The sequence below is a fragment of the Amblyraja radiata genome, chromosome 15 (assembly GCF_010909765.2).
Source record: "Amblyraja radiata isolate CabotCenter1 chromosome 15, sAmbRad1.1.pri, whole genome shotgun sequence".
Taxonomy (NCBI): Eukaryota; Metazoa; Chordata; class Chondrichthyes; order Rajiformes; family Rajidae; genus Amblyraja; species Amblyraja radiata.
In genome coordinates, this window is record NC_045970.1 from 19,631,234 (window position 1) to 19,651,302 (window position 20,069).

At 38.7% G+C, this 20,069-nt stretch overlaps 1 protein-coding gene across 2 annotated transcripts in view; it reads left to right on the forward strand.

The window, feature by feature from the left end:
• Positions 1 to 15,372, forward strand: part of adam12 (ADAM metallopeptidase domain 12) — a 332,398-nt gene extending 317,026 nt beyond the window's left edge. The window contains exons 18-23 of one of the 2 annotated variants that reach the window (XM_033033702.1): positions 1,295 to 1,403; positions 3,701 to 3,836; positions 6,444 to 6,513; positions 6,729 to 6,977; positions 12,063 to 12,175; positions 13,855 to 15,372. In XM_033033702.1, coding sequence (XP_032889593.1) covers positions 1,295 to 1,403; positions 3,701 to 3,836; positions 6,444 to 6,513; positions 6,729 to 6,977; positions 12,063 to 12,175; positions 13,855 to 13,903 — 726 coding nt within the window. In that variant the 3' untranslated portion in view covers positions 13,904 to 15,372. The remainder of the gene's footprint in view (positions 1 to 1,294; positions 1,404 to 3,700; positions 3,837 to 6,443; positions 6,514 to 6,728; positions 6,978 to 12,062; positions 12,176 to 13,854) is intronic. The other variant, XM_033033703.1, reaches the window with a different exon arrangement.
• The last annotated feature ends 4,697 nt before the right edge of the window (positions 15,373 to 20,069 follow it).

The window sequence follows — 20,069 nt, forward strand, 5'->3', positions numbered from 1 at the left end:
CTTGTACTTTTACACTGCCTTCTCTGTCATGTAAACTTCATTTTCTTTCTAGCCTTATTGTACTCTGACTGAAAAAGCAAGGATGTAACCAACATCCTGCTTTTTATTCTGGATCAAGTCATGGGAACTAGGTATACTGGATCAATTTTGTACAATTCAATCACCAAAGGGACTACATAAGAGTTGGAGCCTTGATTTACAGTGCTGGAGTAACTTAGCGGGTCAAGCAGCATCTCTGGAGGAAAAGGATGGGTGACGTTGCGGGATTATCTTTCTGCAGTTTCTTGTTTCTACATGGAGCCTTGATTTCATGCCCCTCTCCCAATAATCATTAAATGTATTAAAAAAATATATAAAGCACTGTAGTAACTCAACGGGTCAGGCAGCAGATGGATAGGCAACTTTTCAGGTTGGGACCCTTCTTTAAGCCTGATTGTAGTGAGGGGAGAAAGCTGGAGAAGAGGTGGTGTCAGGACAAAGCCTGCCAAGTGATAGGTGGATACAGATGAGAAGCGTTTGATTGGCAGATGGGTGTTCAAAGGCTAGATATGAAAAGCACTCTGTATTTTTTATTTGTAAACCAGCATCTGCAGTTACTTGTCTCCAAATACATTAAGAACATGAATGTTTATGTACAATACGTTCTCTAATGGAACAACCCATCAAATCAAATGGATATTTCAGTGGAAGCCATTATTGGCAGCTTATTGGTATCAACCACCATTGATCATTGCTCCTACAAGAAATTGCAATTGTGATCTCCTGCCCAGCTTCTATTTATTACAGCATCAGACCATGTTTTGCTGCTGGTGTTATGCTAAATATGCCCTATCTGTTACTTATAAAACCATTCGCCGACCTACATTGTCTACCAGATAAGCAGCACTTCAATCACAAAATTAGCATGTTTGGTTTCAAACCCTTGGTACTCGCACCTCCATGTCCCTATCACAATCAATAGATGGTCACAGTGGTGCAGCGTTAGAGTTGCTGCCTTACAGCGAATGCAGTGTCGGAGACCCGGCTTCGCCTGCTCAAACTCGCCCTATAGCTCAGGCCCTCGATTCCTGGCAACATCCTCAAAAACCTTCTCTGCGCTCTTTTCAACTTAATAACATTTTTCCTCTAACAGGCTGACCAAAACTGAACATAATACTCCAAATGTGGAGTCACCAATGTCTTGTATATTTGTGTCTTGCGTCTCTTTGTGTAAACCAGCATCTTGTTCTTACAGCAAAAGTTTGTTCTTGTCTTCAACTTGTAAACAATTACAAATTATTTTACTTATTATTAGGTTTGCAACAATAATAAAAACTGCCACTGTGACCATGACTGGGCTCCTCCATATTGTGACAAACCTGGTTTAGGAGGAAGCATAGACAGCGGACCCATGAGACTTGAAGGTGAGGATTGACTGCATTATTCTAAGATTCTTGGATATTTTTCTGTCAGCCTTTACACAAGATATCATTTAAATATAGAAAACAGTCAAGGTAACATGAATAAATATGATAAAAATATAATTCTGTTGAAGTCTAGTGCGTGCCAACGATATACAAGGGTTCACAAGCAATCTTCGTGTTGGGACACTGCGACGCCACAGTGCAGCATAAAGTTACCGTTGGTGCATTTCATGAATTGAAGGAAAGTCTTGTTACTAAAGTCCTACAACTTTAACTTTAAAATTAACTTTATGTTACAATGTAACTTTAAAGTATCGTCAAAAGGGCCTGTCCCACTTGGGCGACCTAATCCGCGAGTTCTGGCGAGTTTGCCCTCGGCTCATACTCGCAGCATGGTCGACAGGAGGTCGTAGGAGGTCTTCGTAACTCTTCTTCATGATCGAGAGTGGTCTCCGCGTACTCGAGGCCTCAGCTAGGTCACGCCGTTTTTTTTCAATATGTTGAAAAATGCCTGCGTGTAAAAAAAGGTCGCCATGGAAAAAAATCTATACTTTTTTAACTCGTAGGTTTAGTCATAGTAGGTTGTAGTAGGTCGGCATGTTAGTTGTAAGTAATCAAGGGTAGTCGAAGGTAGTCGTAGATAGTCTTCATCATAGTCGAAGGGAGGTCGAAGGAGATCGTCTTCACGCTCCACTATTCGGTGTCCAATTTTCCCGAAGTTAGTCATAGCTAGTCGAAGCTCGTCTTCAACATAGTCGAAGGAGGTCGAAGGAGGTCTTCTACATGTCATTTTTTCTAACTCTTCAAAATTTACCAATTAGGTCGCCCACGTGGGACAGCCCCTTAAGTATGGCCTCTGGAGCTTTCTATTGAATGTGGTTCTTATTGCCATCATTACATTAGCCAAAGACCTATTTGTGTGCCTGCCAAGTGGTTTATAATAATCCTCCAAAAGTAAGCAACATTATTGCATAATGAAAATCAAAAAAGGTGCCGATACTGAAAAAATCTGAAATAAAAAGAAAAAAATGACAGAAACTCTGCAAATCAGGCTGCATCTGCGGAAAGAGAAAGTTAATGTTTGAAGTCTGATATCCTTTTGTCTGCATTTCTTCCAATCTGCATTCCATGTTCATAATGTCGTCTTCTCTACATTGGAGAAGCCAAACACAGAATTGGCGGTGGCTTTTGGTGCATCTGCTTTTGTCGGCATGAGTGACCATAAGTTTTTGGTTTTCTGCTTTCTTAATTCACCAAGCCCTTGAAAGAATCTGAAACTATGTATGATAATTCTAAAACTAAAGCTTAATTGGAAAAGGTTTTGTTCATGGAGCACAGGGATGGTGGATAGTGATGGCAAGCCAATGTTATTCAAATATTGGTATTTTGTTTATTATTGTCACTTGTAAAGAGATATAGTAAAAAGCTTTTGTTTGCATGCTATCCGATTAAATCAGATCATTCTATACATGAGTACAACATAACCTACCTCATTGTTAACATAGGACCTTTCTCTATAATTGTAATACTACAAAAGAATATGCTGCAGTCCAATATATTTTCTAGAAAAATATTCTAAAGTGCAGAATATAGTTTTACAGCATTGTAGTGTTACAGTTACAGAGAAAATATCCAATGTGCGCAGTGAGGTAGGTTGGAAGATTGGGAGAACACCCTAGCTTCTAGGAGGACTGTTCAGTAAGCAGATAACAGCAGGAAAGAAGTTGTTCCTGAATCTGGTGGTTTGTGCTTTCAAGTTTTAGTATCTTCTGCCTGACAGAGGGGAGAAGTGAGAATAGTCAAGGAAAATGTTTGTGATTATGTTGTCTGCTTTCCCATGGCAGTGTGGTGTAGTTGGATATTTATTTGGGGGGGGGGGGGGAGATTCTGGTCTGTGTAATGGGCTGGACTACATCTACGACTCTGCATTTTATTGCGGGCTTGGACAGAGTTGATCTTAAACCAAGCTGTGATGCAACGTGACAGTACGCTTTCTATGGGGCATCTGAGGAACTTTGCAATTGTTGTCAAAGACACACCAAACTTCCTTAGTCTACTGAGGAAGTAAAGATGATGCTGTGCTTTTTTGACACAGCTCGATGTGGTTAGTCGAGGACAAGTTGTTGGTGAGATTTATGCCTCGGAACTTGAAGCCCTCATGAAACAGGCAGTCAAACTAGAAATGTGTGAATAAATTATCAGTGAGAGAATTACTGAGTTTAATTATACAATTATCAGGTATCTTAAAGATAATGCAGCCATCATAATTGAAATTGTGTGTGTCCCTTGTATTTCAGGAAACAACAGCTTGTTTGTGGGCATTCTAGTTACCATTTTGAGTCTCATCACAGCTGGCGTGATTATGTGTTTCAAACGGAAGACATTGCTCCAGCTTCTCTTCTCACATAAAATGACCACTGTGGAAAAATTAAGGTAAAACCTTTATAAACAATCATGGTGAAGATATTTTCATGGTTTGTTCTGGAGACTCTTGCAGATGTTTTGTTGCTGAGAATTCCTGATCAAAGGGGAAGGGTTCAGCTAACCCTGTCTCCCAATCTTAGATAATGAATATAATCATTACTGTTTCTCCAATCCTTCCCTATTTCGTTACCTTCACTCACATGTTTAAAAAATCTGCTATGTTTCTTTAAATATAGAAGTGTGTCTAATTTAACATATTTTTTATGAGTTAGAGGAAATCATTAGCATTGATCAAAATAATACACAACAGTGCCAGAGAATAGAAAATGACCCAATATGGGTCTAATGGCAGTAATGGCAATCAAATAGTACACATGCTGTACTGTTAGATTAAATTGACCCAGAACATCCTGGTTTCAGTCCCAAAGAATCTTGTCTGCCCAAGACTTGTATGTCATACATTCAGCTTTTTCTTTATTAGTATTTATACATTAGGCAATAGACAATAGGTGCAGGAGTAGGCCATTCGGACCGTCGAGACAGCACCGCCATTCAATGTGATCATGGCTGATCATCCCCAATCAGTACCCCATTCCTGCCTTCTCCCTATATCCCCTGACTCAGCTATTTTACGAGCCCTATCTAGCTCTCTCTTGAAAGCATCCAGAGAACCTACCTCCACCACCCGCTGAGGCAGAGAATTCCACAGACTATTGCGTTAGGTCTAATCTCAAAATGCATGAAATTGCACTCAAACTTATTATTCACTCATGTGGAATCCCAAGGATAGGAACTGGTGAACTAATAGTGGGTCAGAATCCCTGCTCCCCTGTGCTACTCTCAGTTTACCGGTCCTGCTGTAAACATGCACTGCGTTCTCTTCACAATTGCCATTATTTCACACTACTTGCTCATTAGTGTTACGGTCCACATAATTTGAAAGTACAGCTGATTACATTGGACAACCAGTTTATCAAAATGGCAGTTTCAAAAGCAAAAGCTTGATAGTATTTATTTCTGGTTAAAATGCAGTGAAGTTTTTATTACAAATGTATGAAAGAATTGTTGGCTTTAAGGTGATACTCCATTAGAGAATCTGCTGACACCAGTAACTAATACATAAAACAAGGTGAATACGTGCTTTTCAAGTGTAAGAAATAACCACAAAGTGCTTTACAGATGAATTTAAAGCTGTTAAAACATCTTGTGGTTTTGTTCCTGTGTTTATGTTCTATAAATATCTTCAGCTTTCCCTATCTGTGACTTCAACTTTATCAAATGGCCCAAGAACCAGATATTATTAATACCCATACACATAATACGTGGTGAGATATCATTTTGTCTTCAACGTAGCTTTTTAATGCAAATTATCTGGATGGTGGAACACACTTGGAATGAAATGATGTGTAGCATCATGTCGGAGTATATTCTATTTCACAGGAACTTAAAGCTGAAGAAAGGAACTATTAAAAAATCACTGCTGTATATTTGAAGGGAAAAAAACTACTAGAGGAACTCAGTGGATTAGGGAAATGGACAGATGGCATTTTAGGTCGGGATTCTTTTTTCAAGACCTAAAACCTGTCCATTTTCTCCATAGATGTTGCCTGACCTGTTGAGTTTCTCCAGCAGTTTGCTTTCTGTTCAAGAATCCAGCATTCCCAGTCTCTTTTGTGTATATTTTGCTGCTTTAAGCAGTTTTTTTTTTCTGTAGATGGGTTTACTATGATTTATCAGCATTTGGTTTCATCTTACAATTATGATTATTGCTGCATTGTTATTAAAAATAAAATAAATACCATCCTAAATATATTTCAACAGTCTATTCAAAAGTGGTTATTCACAAATAACTAATATGGGCAGGGTTTGTATCCATGTACAGGACATGATAAAACAGAGGGCATAATATGCAATAGTTTCATTTAATGAACCAGCATTTCAAAGCATTTCCTTCCCATATCCCATATAGTCCAGCAGTGGAAGGAATATAAATAAGGGTGATATATTCCCAAACTTTGAATTAGTTAACATTGTCAAATCAGTTAATTCCCCAATGGCTTCAGGCCAATGCACTGTATCAACTATGAAAAAACATACAATCCAGAACGACCCTGGTTGAGTCCACCTGTCTTAGATTTATAGGGGGAAGCAACTTCAACTAAGATATTGAAAATTCTCCTCACATTAGAGAGAGTAAATATAAAGGCCTTGTTTCCCCTGACGGAAATGTCTTGAACCAGGGGTCATAATTTATAAATACTATTTGGAAGAGAAATTAGAATAAATTTATTCATCCAAAGATTCATGTATATTGGCATCAGATAAGAATTGAACTAAGCTTCTTTGTGCTGTAGACACATTTCCCAACTGCATAAGGGAGAATAATAAGTCTTTGGGCAAGCCATCAGATTACTTTTGGTATCTATTGTGCACAAATCGGAAATGAAAATGAGCAGAAACCCGGAACAATTAAGCGACGAATAAATTGTGTCTGGCAAAGATTTGATCATGTGGAAATGTATGTGTATTATCTTTGACTTTAAATATCTGTATAAAACCTGTTCAAATTAGCTGTACTAAGATTTAATCTTACTGTATTTTTATGGATTCTACCAGATCTTCTACGCCAAGTCAATCTAGCACTGCCTACGCAACTCCTATCAAAAGACAATCCAAGATATACAAGGTATATTACCAGAAAAAAAATATGCCTTTAAACTAAAATAGAGTTCACTGTGTCTTGCCAAAAATATAGACTCTGCTAACAATTTACTCAACTAAGTCCAAAGAAAACGTTGTATACCAAATTAACATGCGTTCAGGAAAGTATTGAATGATCGCCAATTAACACATACTGACCAGTTTTATTATATTTAATGTTTGATCGTCTGTTTATTTCAGCAGGCAGAGAATCTTCAGCCTGCCAGCTCATTCCCATCCCCTAATGTTCTGGACCAAGCTGTGCGACGGCCTTCCGGATATCAGCCTGTTCACATTAGCAATCCACTGCCAAATTCCGTCAGAGGAGCAAACCTGCACTTTTCCCTGACGCCGCAGCGGGTTCTGCCTCCGCTGAACCACAGCATGGGGTCCAATTCTGGAGGACCAAGCAGACCACTGCCAGCCAACCCTTCCTTCAGACATCCACAGGTATGCTTGTGTTCTGTGTAGTGCTAACAAGCTGGAAAGATCAAAGGAAATTTAATACTTAAAAAGAGTTGTTTCTCAAATATTTCTGCAACATTTTCTGGTGAGCTAGGCATTTCAGACATTTTTAAAATAAATATGAAAAAACTTAACTTGGAGTTTTACAGATTCTGTACGTATTAATCAACTAACATACATAAAGTCTGAGGAGGCATGATAAGTTTGTTATATTAATTATTCAGTAATTAATTATTTAAACATGGCTACTACCATGGTACTGTCTGGAAACCAACACATTTCTTAAAGTTCATCAAATATATAATTACCGACTGCAAAATCGTCATTCCACATTGCCCCTGTGAATATGCAAAGGACTGTTGAAAGTGACGAAGGAACTCAGCGAGTCAGGCAGCATCTGTGGAGGGAATGGACAGGCGACATTTCAGGTCGGGACCCATCTTCAGGTTGTGACCCCCTGTGACTGTGTTTCTTTTCTCCAGGTGCAGTAGTTTTCTCCCATATCCCAAAGACCTACTGGTTGATTGGTTAATTGGTCACCGCAAATTATCCCTTGTATTGGTGGTGGTAGAAGAATTGACGGAAATTGGCGGGCATTTGGGGAGAATTGGTTAGTGGGTCGTAGGTGGGAAAATGGAATTGATGGGAATGGTCTGTATAGCACTTGATGGACTGAATGGCTTTCATAAAATCCATGAGAAATATGATAACATTTTGTACTGTTAACATAAGATTCTCTTTTCAATAGAGGATTCGACGACAGTGCCAAATATATGTACAAAATCCAAGTGCTTCAGTTTTTCAATTAAGTTGATTCACTGGGCTCATTTCTCTTGAGATAAGATAGTGACTCTTGATCCTGCATTTTCTACAAACCATCTGCCAGGATTATGAAGCAGAAAGCCTAAAAAATGTTCAACACAACATCCACCATACCAAGTCCATGATCACCAGCTTACACCAATTTGGCTTAGAGAGCTGATGGAATGTAGAGCCAGTGTATTTTTGTTGTTTTAATGTCTCAGCACAAATGTTTTCTTACAATGTTGATTATTTTGCAATGTTTTAAGACACGGTAAGGTTTGAGAGGACTGGAAATAGTCTGAAGATATGACAGAAAATATGAAATATCATGTTGCTGAGAAAATGTTGAGTTATGTTGAAATAGTTATCATTCAGCCAAAGAAAAGTCCATGAGGGCAGGTTAAGAGGGTTGCTGGATCTCCTACTTGAGCAGCTGGAGAAAATCAGGAATTCAAATGTAATTAGATTTAAATTGAGCTCTTTTGCCTTAAAGACCAGCATTAGTTGTCTAATTGAGGGACGGTTTTAGTTAAGTTTAATTTAGTTTAGAGATACAGTGCGGAAACAGGCACTTCAGCCCACCAAGTCCGTGCTGACCAGCAATGCCCACACACTAACACTATCCTAAACACACTAGGGACAATTTACAATTTTACCAAGCCAATTAACCTGCAAACCTGTATGGCTTTGGAGTGTGGGAGAAAACTGGAGCTTCAGGAGAAAAACCATGCAGGTCACGGGGAGAACGTACAAACTCCATATAGACAGCACCCGTATTCAGGATCAAACCCGGGTCTCTGGTGCTGTAGGGCAGCAACTCTGCCGCTGCCCCACTGTGCCGCCTCTTTTAATTTTGTCTTTATAAAACGCAAGGAAGGCATTAGGAATAAACCAAGGAAACTGCAGGCTGGTGAGCATTATATCAATGGTAGGAATATTAGAGTCATAGTCATACAGCATGGAAACAGGCCCTTCAGGCCTTATCAACCAAGATGCCCCATCTACACTAGTCCCACCTGCGAACATTTGTCCCACATCCTTCTACATATTTCCTATCCATGTACCTGTCCAAATGTCTTTTAAATATTCTTATAGTATCTGCCTTAACTACCTCCTCTGGCAACTCGTTCCATACATCCACCAGCCTCTGAGAAATATTTTTTAAAGTTCTAAGGGACAGGATTTATATTCATGGGGAAAGGCAGGGAATGATTATGCGGAATCAGCAATGCTTTGTGCAGGAGAGATCGTGTCTCACAAATCCGATGCAGTTTTTTTGAGTAGGGAACAATGAAAAATGATGAAGGCAAGGCAGAAGATGTGGAATAGTTGTGATAGAATACAGGATATTGATCAGTTGGACAAATGGGTAGAGTGGTGGCAAAATGTAACCCAGCCAAGTACGAGGGAATGCATTTTGGGATGTTTAATACTCAAAGGATATATGCAGTAAATGTTGGCAATAGAAAGAGTGCAGAAGAGGTTTACCAGGAGCTTGCCTGGAATGGAAGGCTTTACTTATAAGGATGGACTGGGTTTATTCTCACTGGAACATAGGAGGGTGAGGGGTGATCTTATAAAAGTTTCTACCATGTGAGGATTGATAGGTAGACAGTTGCAGTCATTTAATAGGGTAGAGGAGTCTCAAACTAGAGGACACATGTTTTAAGGTGAAAGGGGAGAAATTTAATAGAGATTTGAGGGGTAACTTATTAACATGGAGGATTATGTTTAGCTGGAATTAGCTGCCAGGGGAAGTGGGAGAGGTAGATAGAATTGCAATATTGAAAAGGCTTTTGAACAGGTACTTAAACAGCAAAGGAATAGATAGAGAGCTAATGCAGGCAAAGGGAATTAGTGTAAATGGGCATCATAGCCAGCATGGGCGAGTTGGACTGAAGGGCCTGTTTGTGTGCTGTGCAACTCTGTGAACTCCATGTCTCACACTGCCACCTCCAATCTAAAAACTAAATTGTCAAGACTTAGTAATTCAGCTGGAACTGCAAGACACTGTTTAGAGTCACGACAAATGCAATATAAAAGCAACTTTATGTAGGAAATAAAACTTTGTAGGAAACAGTAATGCAGATAAAGGTGCTTTATTGACTGTTAACTTTTATCTTGCAGCTTTGGCATAAAATATGATTTGAAACATTAGTAGCTGACAAGGCAACCTGAATTAAATGTTCTACTTGTATTGTCTCTGCCTTTTAAATAATAATAATAATATCATTTAATAGTATTTATATGTCACATTATAATGAAAAAATCTGCTTTGCGATTCCAATCTTTAGAACTAAATTTACCTCATAAAATATTTTAACATCCCTGAAGAGCCCAAGATGATTTAAGTGATGCAAAAAGATAAAAGGCACAAAAAATAAGAATATTGGAAATAAATCAAACAAATTGCAAGTTCTGTAAATCTAAAATGAAAACAGAAAAGTGCCGGAATCACACAGCAGGTCAGGCAGCATCTATGGCCAGAGACACAGAGCTAGCAGTTCTGGTCAGAGACTTTCAGTAGAGAGTTGATATTATTTTGTGTAGGAAAGAACTGCAGATGCTGGTTTAAATCGAAGATAGACACAAAATGCTGGAGTAACTCAGCGAGACAGGCAGCATCTCTGGAGAGAAAGAATGGGTGACGTTTCAGGTCGAGACTCTTCTTCAGAGCTGATTTTATTTTTCCATCCTAAAACCTTGTCTCATCTATTGAGTGTTTTCAGCATTTTATTGTTTTTATTACAAATACTAGAAATTAAAAATGGAAGCGCAGATGATAGATGTCACATAAATGTCAGCAGAGGAACAGAAAATTGTTGACATTTTCTGAACTGTTGGTAAAATGATAAACTCAGTTTTTCCCTTTATTACTGGCTGAAGAATTTGATAATTTTTACTTACATTGGCATTACAATAATTAGGGAAGAAGAGGGCCTGTGGACTTGGACATTTTTTTGTCATGCCTAGTTGTATATATTAAATCCTTAACTATTAAGTCAGTTATAAAAAAAAGCTATTATTTGCTATTATGAATAAAGCAAATTTTTCTTCAATATGTGGCACATTGCATATTAATAGCAAACAGAACTGTTTACAGACTATTAAGTAACTTATACCCCTAATTATAATTATGTCAGCAGAAGACATTATTATCCGTCATTTATGTAGTGACAGCTAACCATATATGAGTACAGCAATGCAATGCTTCTGGAACTGTTATCATTTGGCAAACAAATTATATAAGGCAGATTTTAAATTTTTTAATCATCTTTAATAGCATAGCAGTAGAATTGAATTAGAATAATTAAGAAGATATTAAGCCTGAGTTCAACTTGGACTGTGCACAGACCCCGATTAGTTACTAATGCCATCCCTCTTGCTGAGTGAACCTGATGGTTCCCAACGTCAGCACCCTGAGCTTCCAATCACTTTCTCTCCTTTCTAAAGAAGTCCATGTTCGCCTCTAAAACATCACCATTTCTCCAGTCCGGGCCCCATTGATCTCCTGCTGGTGACCATTTGTTACCTATACTCAATTACTCGGTTACTCTTCAGTCAATCTTCCTATCTTCCACCCTCCATGAACTTGAACTTAACTAAAGCTCTGCTGGCCATATTCAAACTTGAATTAAGTCCCAGTGAGCCATCACCCCTAGCTTGCTAGCATATATAGATGCCCAATCCACTGTGATAATTGGCATTGAATTACTGCTTGGTCATGTCACTTCTTTAATCAGAAGATGGTGAATCTGTGGAATTCTTTGCCACAGAAGGCTGTGGAGGCTGGCAATAGATATTCTTAAGAAAGAGATAGGTAGATTCTTGATTGGTACGGATGTCAGGGGTTATGAGGAGAAGGCAGGAGAATGGGATTAGGAGGGAGAGATAGATCAGCCATGATTGAATGGCAGAGTAGGCTTGATGGGCCGAATGGCCCAATTCTCCTCCTACTGAAGAAGGGTTTCAGCCCGAAACTTTGCCTATTTCCTTCGCTCCATAGATGCTGCTGCACCCGCTGAGTTTCTCCAGCATTTTTGTGTTCCTCCTCCTATCACTTATGGCCTTATGACTTCCCATCTCTGTTACCTTTTACAACCCTATTTCACTCCAGTTTCTCAATTTCTTTAGCAATCTGAAATCCTTGTATATCTACGGCAGTCTGTCTGTGTGCAATACACGCTTTTGTTTTCTTTTCTAACTGATTAACCACCACAATGCAAATCATTGGAAACTGCATTTTGTTTCTCGCGTTCATTACAGGGGCCTTCTAAACGTAGTCCGCCACAGAAACCTCTGCCAGCGAATCCTGTTAACCGGCCATCTCAACTGCATGTCTCCATTCAGAATCCGGAGATCCACATCAAACCTGTCAGGTATGTTATTTAAGGAAGCATTCATTTTTTACTGGACAATGGGCAAAATCAACCGTGAAAAGGAAAAGTTACGTTGAATCAGATTTGATGATAAATGTCCTGAATGGTTCTGAGCTATAGTAACAATCATTGTACCTTGGCCTGGGGCTGTGCTGGCCCTCATCACTCAGCAGGAAGCTGGCATCCTGGAGAACAGCTACACATGGGAATGTGATCCAGGTAAGAAGGAGCTTTGAGAATCGCGCAGAGAACTCGGGCTACTCTCTGCTCAGGGCGTCAATATCTCACCCATGTTTTGACTTCTGGCTTCATTCATTTTTTATTAGTTGGTCTATATGAATAGCAATAACATTATAGGTTAGAAAAGTAATGTGCAGGTGAGTCTGAAAATGCAGATGTTCTTGAGTTCACTGGCTGTACTTTGTATGCTTGCATTCTTCGTGTTTCTGCATCCTTAAATTCTCAAAAGACCCCAATTTCAACTAATTTTGGAGAAGCCAACTTTTCCACTGTGCTGAGTTCCAGTTCCCACTCTCATCCAGCTTCTGTAAACAGAATGGATGGAGGGGAATCTGTAAATGTGGCGTATATGGGCTCCCCGACGACATTTGACAAGGTGGTGCACAAATTGATGAGGATGTAAGGGAGAGGAACTGCGAAAGTGTGGTAGGCAGTGTTCCTGTACATTGAATCACAATGAGTTCCCAGACAGGTGCAGCAAGTGGTTAGGAAGGGAAATAGTATATTGTCTTTTACTGTAATGGGGTTGGAGTTTAGATATAGGCAAGTTTTGTTACAAATGTACGGGGAATTGGTCAGGCCATACCTGGAGTAATGTTTGCTCGTTTTCTCCCCTTTCCAAAGAAAGAATATGCTATTGTTGCTGACAATCCAAGATCCAAGATAAATGGCCAGTCCTTTTAAACCATACTGCATACAAAAATTCTTGCCGAGGGTAGTGAATCTTGGAAATTATATACCCCAGAGATTGTGGAGACTAGATCAACAGATGTATTTAAAGTGGAAGTGGGAGCATCTTTGACAGTTGGGGAATTGGGGTCTTTGGGGATTTGACACAGAGGAGCAGTTGTAGATTAACTTTGATCATATTTAATGGCAGAACAGGCTTGAGGGGCATGCTCCTAGTTTCTTGTGTTCTTGAGTGTAAATTGACTTGTTAGATGGGTAAATTCATGTGTTGGAGCCCAACATATTTGTGTCCTCATCAAGTTGTACAACATTTCCATATGGTGCATTACCTGAGTACCACCCTCTGACCAAACAGCATTACCTGCATGCCCATTTTCTAATACTTTATTATAGGGATGGTTCATCATACTTGACATTGTGATTGTTTTCAACTTTGCAATAAATCGAATTTAGTAATGATCATTTATACCTGTTAATGTTTGATCACCTAAACCAGAGCAATTGCAGTAGATAGAAACAAGACAGAAACAGAAAGGTGCCAAGCATGCCAGCATTTGACAGTTCTAATTTCAGATGGATTATGGAGTTAAACAGGGCATTGATGTGAAGAAGAGTTAGACTGGGAAAATGTTGCAAGGAAGAAGGATAGCTAGCGAAGCAGCAAAATAACATGATGCTCAACCATTAGGGATCTGTTTTTTGGCACTTTCTTTAAATATTCTTACATACTATTTATCTTTCTCTTTCAGGCCAGCTCCCAAGAAGCCACAGCAACACAATATTAATCGACGTTGTTGATATTCAATGAGAAGAACTTTATCTGCCAGCAACTGACCAAACATGTTTGCACTATATAAGAATTCAAAAAGGAGTTAAACCTCTTAACCAGCATTGAGAGTAGGAATGTTTTTACCATATATCCATATGTGTGCCTGTATTTCTTGACTGGCATGGACATAGGATAGTAAGATATAGGTGAAGGCCAAACTTGTGCTCACTGATTACTGGAAGAGAAAATACTAGTCCATGGATCTAATTGAGAGATGCCTTGATCATAGAATATTGATATATTTTGCACAAGGAAAGTGATCCTGCATCTTACTATCATTAATATCTCATGGAATCAATGAATCTTAGCAATGTTTGCAACAGCTTCATTGTATCCATCACTGGTTATTATTGGTGTAACTTTCTTACTCCACTTTAAAAATGCATTCTATTCAATTTTTTAATGACATCAATACAAATCGTTTAGACAGTTAAAGCACTGAAATTTAACAGTGCCTTCACTGTATAAACAAGAGTTTGTGTGGGTATAGTGCCTCAGTGCTTTATGATCAGACCCATTCATAGCATTAGAGTTACATGACAACAGTCATAATATCTGCTAAATCTACGTGACTTATGAATCCACATGATGAGGCATTTTAATTTAGCTGAAGTGCTGCATGTGCTAATCGTGACTGAACCAACTGTTTGAAATGCAACCTTGTACTGTAAATAAGAGATAGGTTCACACCACCAAAGGTTGTGATCAAATTAGCTGGCGCTCAACATATTTTGTGTACAGATAAAGGGATTCTGAGCTCCTATTTTTGGTGCTGTGGCTCCTTATGGTGCTGTGTACTTGCTCAGGTATGTGTAAATTATTAATTTATGTTGAATATTTATTACAATGCAGTGCACTGTGGTGGACACTTTTACAGTAGCTGAAATTTCTTAAAGAAAAAACTCTCGAGTGTCATAATTGTGATAATTCTTCAATAAAAACATTCTGCCTAATTGCAGCTGAGCAGAATAAATGCATTTGCTCTACAATTACTAGGGCGCCAATGAACACAATGTGCTATTACTTTTCAACAGCAGGAACTTAGGAAAAAAATCTGAATCAAAGAGGAATTCAGCACACATTGGGCTGATTCACAGAATTCATATAAATCAAATCACTGCATTGTTTCCTTTTTTAGGTAAACCATTTTGTAAAATGATTTTTAAGAATTCCAAACTTGATATTAGTGTCTGATGTAGTTTATTGATTAAACTATACACACATTTTTGTAGCATTTACATAACTAGAAGGTCAGCTAGCCACTCTGAGCTCGTATTTTTAAATGAAATGTATGTAACATTCCATTTAAGCTTGTTCAAGTTAGTTGTATGTTTTAGGTTTTACAGGGAAACATTTCTGCAACTTGTTTTCCTTTGCCATTGACTCAAGATTATGCTTGTGAACTGTCCATTATTCACTAAATTCTGTGTTCAAACAATTCCCTTTGTGTCATTATTTATTTTGTACATTGTCATGCTTTAATCCTTTAAGATAATATCAGTAAGATTAATAAAGCAAAGAACAGAACTATTTAATTAATACCTGTGTAAAATTATACCAGAGATAGTATTAGATATTGCATGCATCTCTCCTACAATATGTGATAGTTTTATTCTTGAGGTATTAATTGTTAATTTCCCTCTTATCACATTCTGTTAAGTGATGCTTGGGGACAAAGAAGGAAATCAAGGATTTTACAATTTATAAACCGACCAATAAATTGTTGGCATTGAGCATTGTTCCTCAGTAACTAAAGCTCTCGCTTTGAATTTTTTAACTTTAAATTATTCTGAAAAAATAGCAAAATTGGAGGCTTTTTGTTTCCTTTTAATTTATTTTTCACATTTTAATCAAATTGAACAGTTTTAAATATACTGTATTTGATTACCGAGGATGTTTGTAGTACACTTCCTGGGAGGACTCTCTGAGATGCATCCATTTACCCAGCCTCTGTACCCACATTAAGTTCATGCAGATGGGTGTGTTTGAGCAGTGGGCTAGATCCAGTACAATTCACCCCATAGAATACTTGCCAAAATAAAAGGCAATATAATATAAACATTCCAGAACAAATGTGTCTGTCAAAGTAAGGCATAGTTTTTGTTGTATTTATTTATTTACTTTTGGAACTGTAAGTATCAATGGCCTTGAGAAAGTGATAGGGAGCCATCTTCTTGAACCATTGTACTTCTTCTGCTGAAACCAGTTCCACAAATCGTTTGAGCAGGGAATTTCATGGTTTAGACCTGAAGACAATGGAGAAAGGGCAATGTAATTTTAAGTCAGGATGGTGTGTGGCTTGGAGTGGTGCTGTTCCGACATGCCTGCTGCCCTTGTGCTTTTTGGTGTTAGAGGTTGTGGAATTGGGGAGGTGCTATCAATATATGCAAGGTGAGTAACTGCAGTGCAATTTGCTGATGGTACACGCCATGGCCCTATTGTAGTGGTCGTCAAGTGAATGAATGTTTAAGGTGGTGGATTCCGTGCAAGCAACCATGATTTTTCCTGCATGGTATCAGGCTTTTTGAATGCTGTCAGAATTGCACATCTAAGCAAATGGAGAGAAATTCATCACAATTACACATGAAACATGCATAAAAATTGTCTGCCTTTTTTTTTAGATTATGCTAGTGATCACTTCTGAGTAACAAAGCATTGATCAGGATTAGCTCAGGCACTTTTGAATGCAATTCACCTGACATTGGTATTACATCTAATAATTTTACAGGCTGTACATCAAACATTTCTCCAGTGTTGACAGAGGTTGGACCTTTATTATTCCCTCGCCAAAATCTAGGAGCACATTAGGAAGGATCCGGGAATGAGATGGCAAACAAATATCAACACTGCTCAGCGTGCAATGTCGCCCAGCCTCAATCCTATGGTCAGCTTTATGGACAATTATCATTGGTGCTGCCATCAGAGATCGCCAGCTCTTTTAAAAGTTAGTCATGGGCTGTGATCACTTGTTCCTTGATTAGCCTCAAATATCACAGAGGCTAGGGGGAGTTGATCAGATGATTTTATGGCCTGGGGTGAGGGGCACAGGTACAAAGGTGAGCACAGTGTCTCTCATCCCCATCTTTTCCCAAACTTCCAGGATGCTTCCTGCCTCAGCACTGTGGCCTTATAACTTCCATAAATGTCAACCTAGTTTAAGTCAAACCAAGTTTATCGTTCTATGCACAAGTACGGTGAGATACAGGTACAATGAAAATCTTGTTTGCAGAAGCATCACAGGCACAGAGACTCAGATAACATGCATACATTATACATAAATTGAATTCTGCAAGATGGTAAAATGAAAAAATATATAGTGCAGAACACAATTAGTAAAAATACAAGCCCATGTCGTGCAAGACGTGGTCCATGGTGTTTCATGGCCAAGGTAGGATTAGGACTGTGCGGGTCATTTCAAAAACATGATGATTATAGGGAAGATGGTGTTCCTGAACCTGATGGTGTGCAACTTAAGGCAACATGTCCGATGGAAAAGAGGGCATGGGACAGATAGTGGGGATTCTTGATGACAGATGCTGCCTTCTTGAGGCATTGGCTGATGTGGATGTTTTCGATGATGGGGAGAGCTATACTCTGATGGACCAGTTTAAGTCCAGCATTTCCCAATAGACAGTTGAGCAATGGTAAAACATGGGCATCACATAGGTTGGATTTACCTGCATCTATCTATGTGCTAAATACATGGTCCATTACTGCTTTCACCCAATTTTCCAAGATTTATCTGGAAATCTTGAGTGGGTGTTAACACTATACTGTCTGCTTGGTGAACAACAACTTTGGAATGAACTCATTCTATTTCTGCTGATCATGCTGCACGGGGTACTGATTATAGATGATCAGCCATGATCACAGTGAATGGTGGTACTGGCTCGAGGGGCCGAATGGCTTACTCCTGCACCTGTTGTCCATTGCCTATTAAACAATAAACTCTTTTGCTTTTGCTTTAACCCAGATAAAATATTTTGTACTGAACATAAATTAATATTCTTCTGACAGAGGCTTCAAACTGAAACTCTGCTTCTCTTTCCATTGTATTTTTGACTGCAGAGTGCTTCCAGCATTTTCTTTTTAGATTTCTCAACTTCATAAATTTAACATAAGAAAACAATGTTGGAATTGCACTAGGCAATAAACTTTAAGACTGAGAGGAGAACCTTGTGGTTTGTGTTCAAATGCATTCAATATAGTTCAATTTTCTTTAACCATACTTTGTGCTTGCTTGTAAAATTCATAGCACAGTTTATTATTAAAACAATACAAGTGCCACAATAGTCTTCATAGTCCATCACAACTTTGAGAAGCATCTTGTTTAACATGGTTAAAAGAACTATGCTCCACAATGTTGAAGCTCAAGTTCATGGATAAAAGCATTATACTTCTGTATTAAGAGCACTTTTCTGTCCAGTTCAAAACAACACTAATAGAAATTACTAACAATTTATTCTGGACCACCATGGCTAAGAAAGCACACCAGCACCTCTACTTCCTCAAAGACTAATGAAGTTCAGCATGTCTCCAGCAGCTCATACCAACTTTTTTTCAGTAGAAAGCATCTTTTCGGGATGTATCACAACTTGGTTTGCTATCAGCTCCTCTCAAGACCACAAGAAATTGCAAGAGTTGTAGCCCTGTCCATCGCACAAACCAGCATAACATCCATCAACTCCATCTACACCAGCCTCACATCCATCAACTCCATCTACACCTCATGTTGCCTTGGGAAAGCAGCCAAAATAATCAAATAATATTTTCACCTTGGTCATTTCCTCTTCTACCTTCTCCCATCAGACAGAACAGATAAAAGCTTCAAAGATCTTACTATCAGTTTCAGGAACAGCTTTCTCTTGTTTAGTTTTAGTTTCGAGATACAATGAGGAAACAGGCCCTTCGGCTCACCGAGTCTGCACTGACCTGCGATCCTCGCACATTAGCACTATCCAACACACACAAGGGACAATTTACATTTGTACCAAGCCAATTAACCTACAAACCTGTGCATCTTTGGAATGTGGGAGGAAACCAAAGATCTTGGAGAAAATCCACACGGTCACGGGGAGATCGTACAAACTCCGTACAGACAGCACCCGTAGTCACGAACAAACCCGGAGTGCTGCAAGCACTGTAAGGCATGAACTCTACTGCTGCCCCACCATGCCACTCTTATCGTTCTGTCGAATTGTTCTCCCATAAATAGAGTCACCATCTCCCAACCTACCTCATCGCGGAACTTGCGCTTTATTAATTTGCACTTTCTCTGTAACTATAACGCTGTAGCACTATATGCTGCACTGGTATTTTTCTCTGCACATCTGTTGTATTTGTATATAACCTGATTGTACCTGTGTATGGTATGATTTGACTGGATAGCACGTAAACAAAGCTTTTCACTGTGACTCAGTAAACGTGAGAATAATAAAACAATACCAACATCCAACATTGGCCTCCCATCCCCTCCTCGTGAGCAACCCATGTAAGTTGGGCAACGGATTGAAAAATAAAAGCCTTTTTACACTCACAAAACAAAAATATACAGAGAAACTGAAAAGAAACAAATCCTTCCATATAAATAATTTATTGGCAGTAACATTTCCAATTTACGATAGGTAATTTAAACTGTGAATAAAGATGAAGTAATATTAATCTGCCCATGGATTGGTGTATGCTAAAGGCAATCTCAGTGTTTTCTAAATTTCCATCATCACATTTCCTATTGTCTTCCAAACTCCTCAAGGAGTCCTTCACATTCTGGAGAAGAGAAATAATATAAATGGTGCATCATTACACAGGAACAAAAAAAATTAACAACGTCAGTAAATAAAATCTGAACCCATTACTGAAGCAATAAAATGATTCACACTGAGTTACATAAAGGATCTCAGGTACTGACGGATATGTCCACTTCCAAGTTACTCATGGCATACAAATTTGAAACAGAGATAGAGAGAAAGACACTGTTAATGTTTCACGGGTGACATTATTACAAGCTGATTCACAAAGTCTTTTGATATTTAAAAGTATTATGAAGTGATGGTGTTTCCACGAAAGTACTTTCACAAAAGCAATTTGTTGCTGCATTTGTATGTTTCCTAAATGCATAAAAATAATGCATTTGCA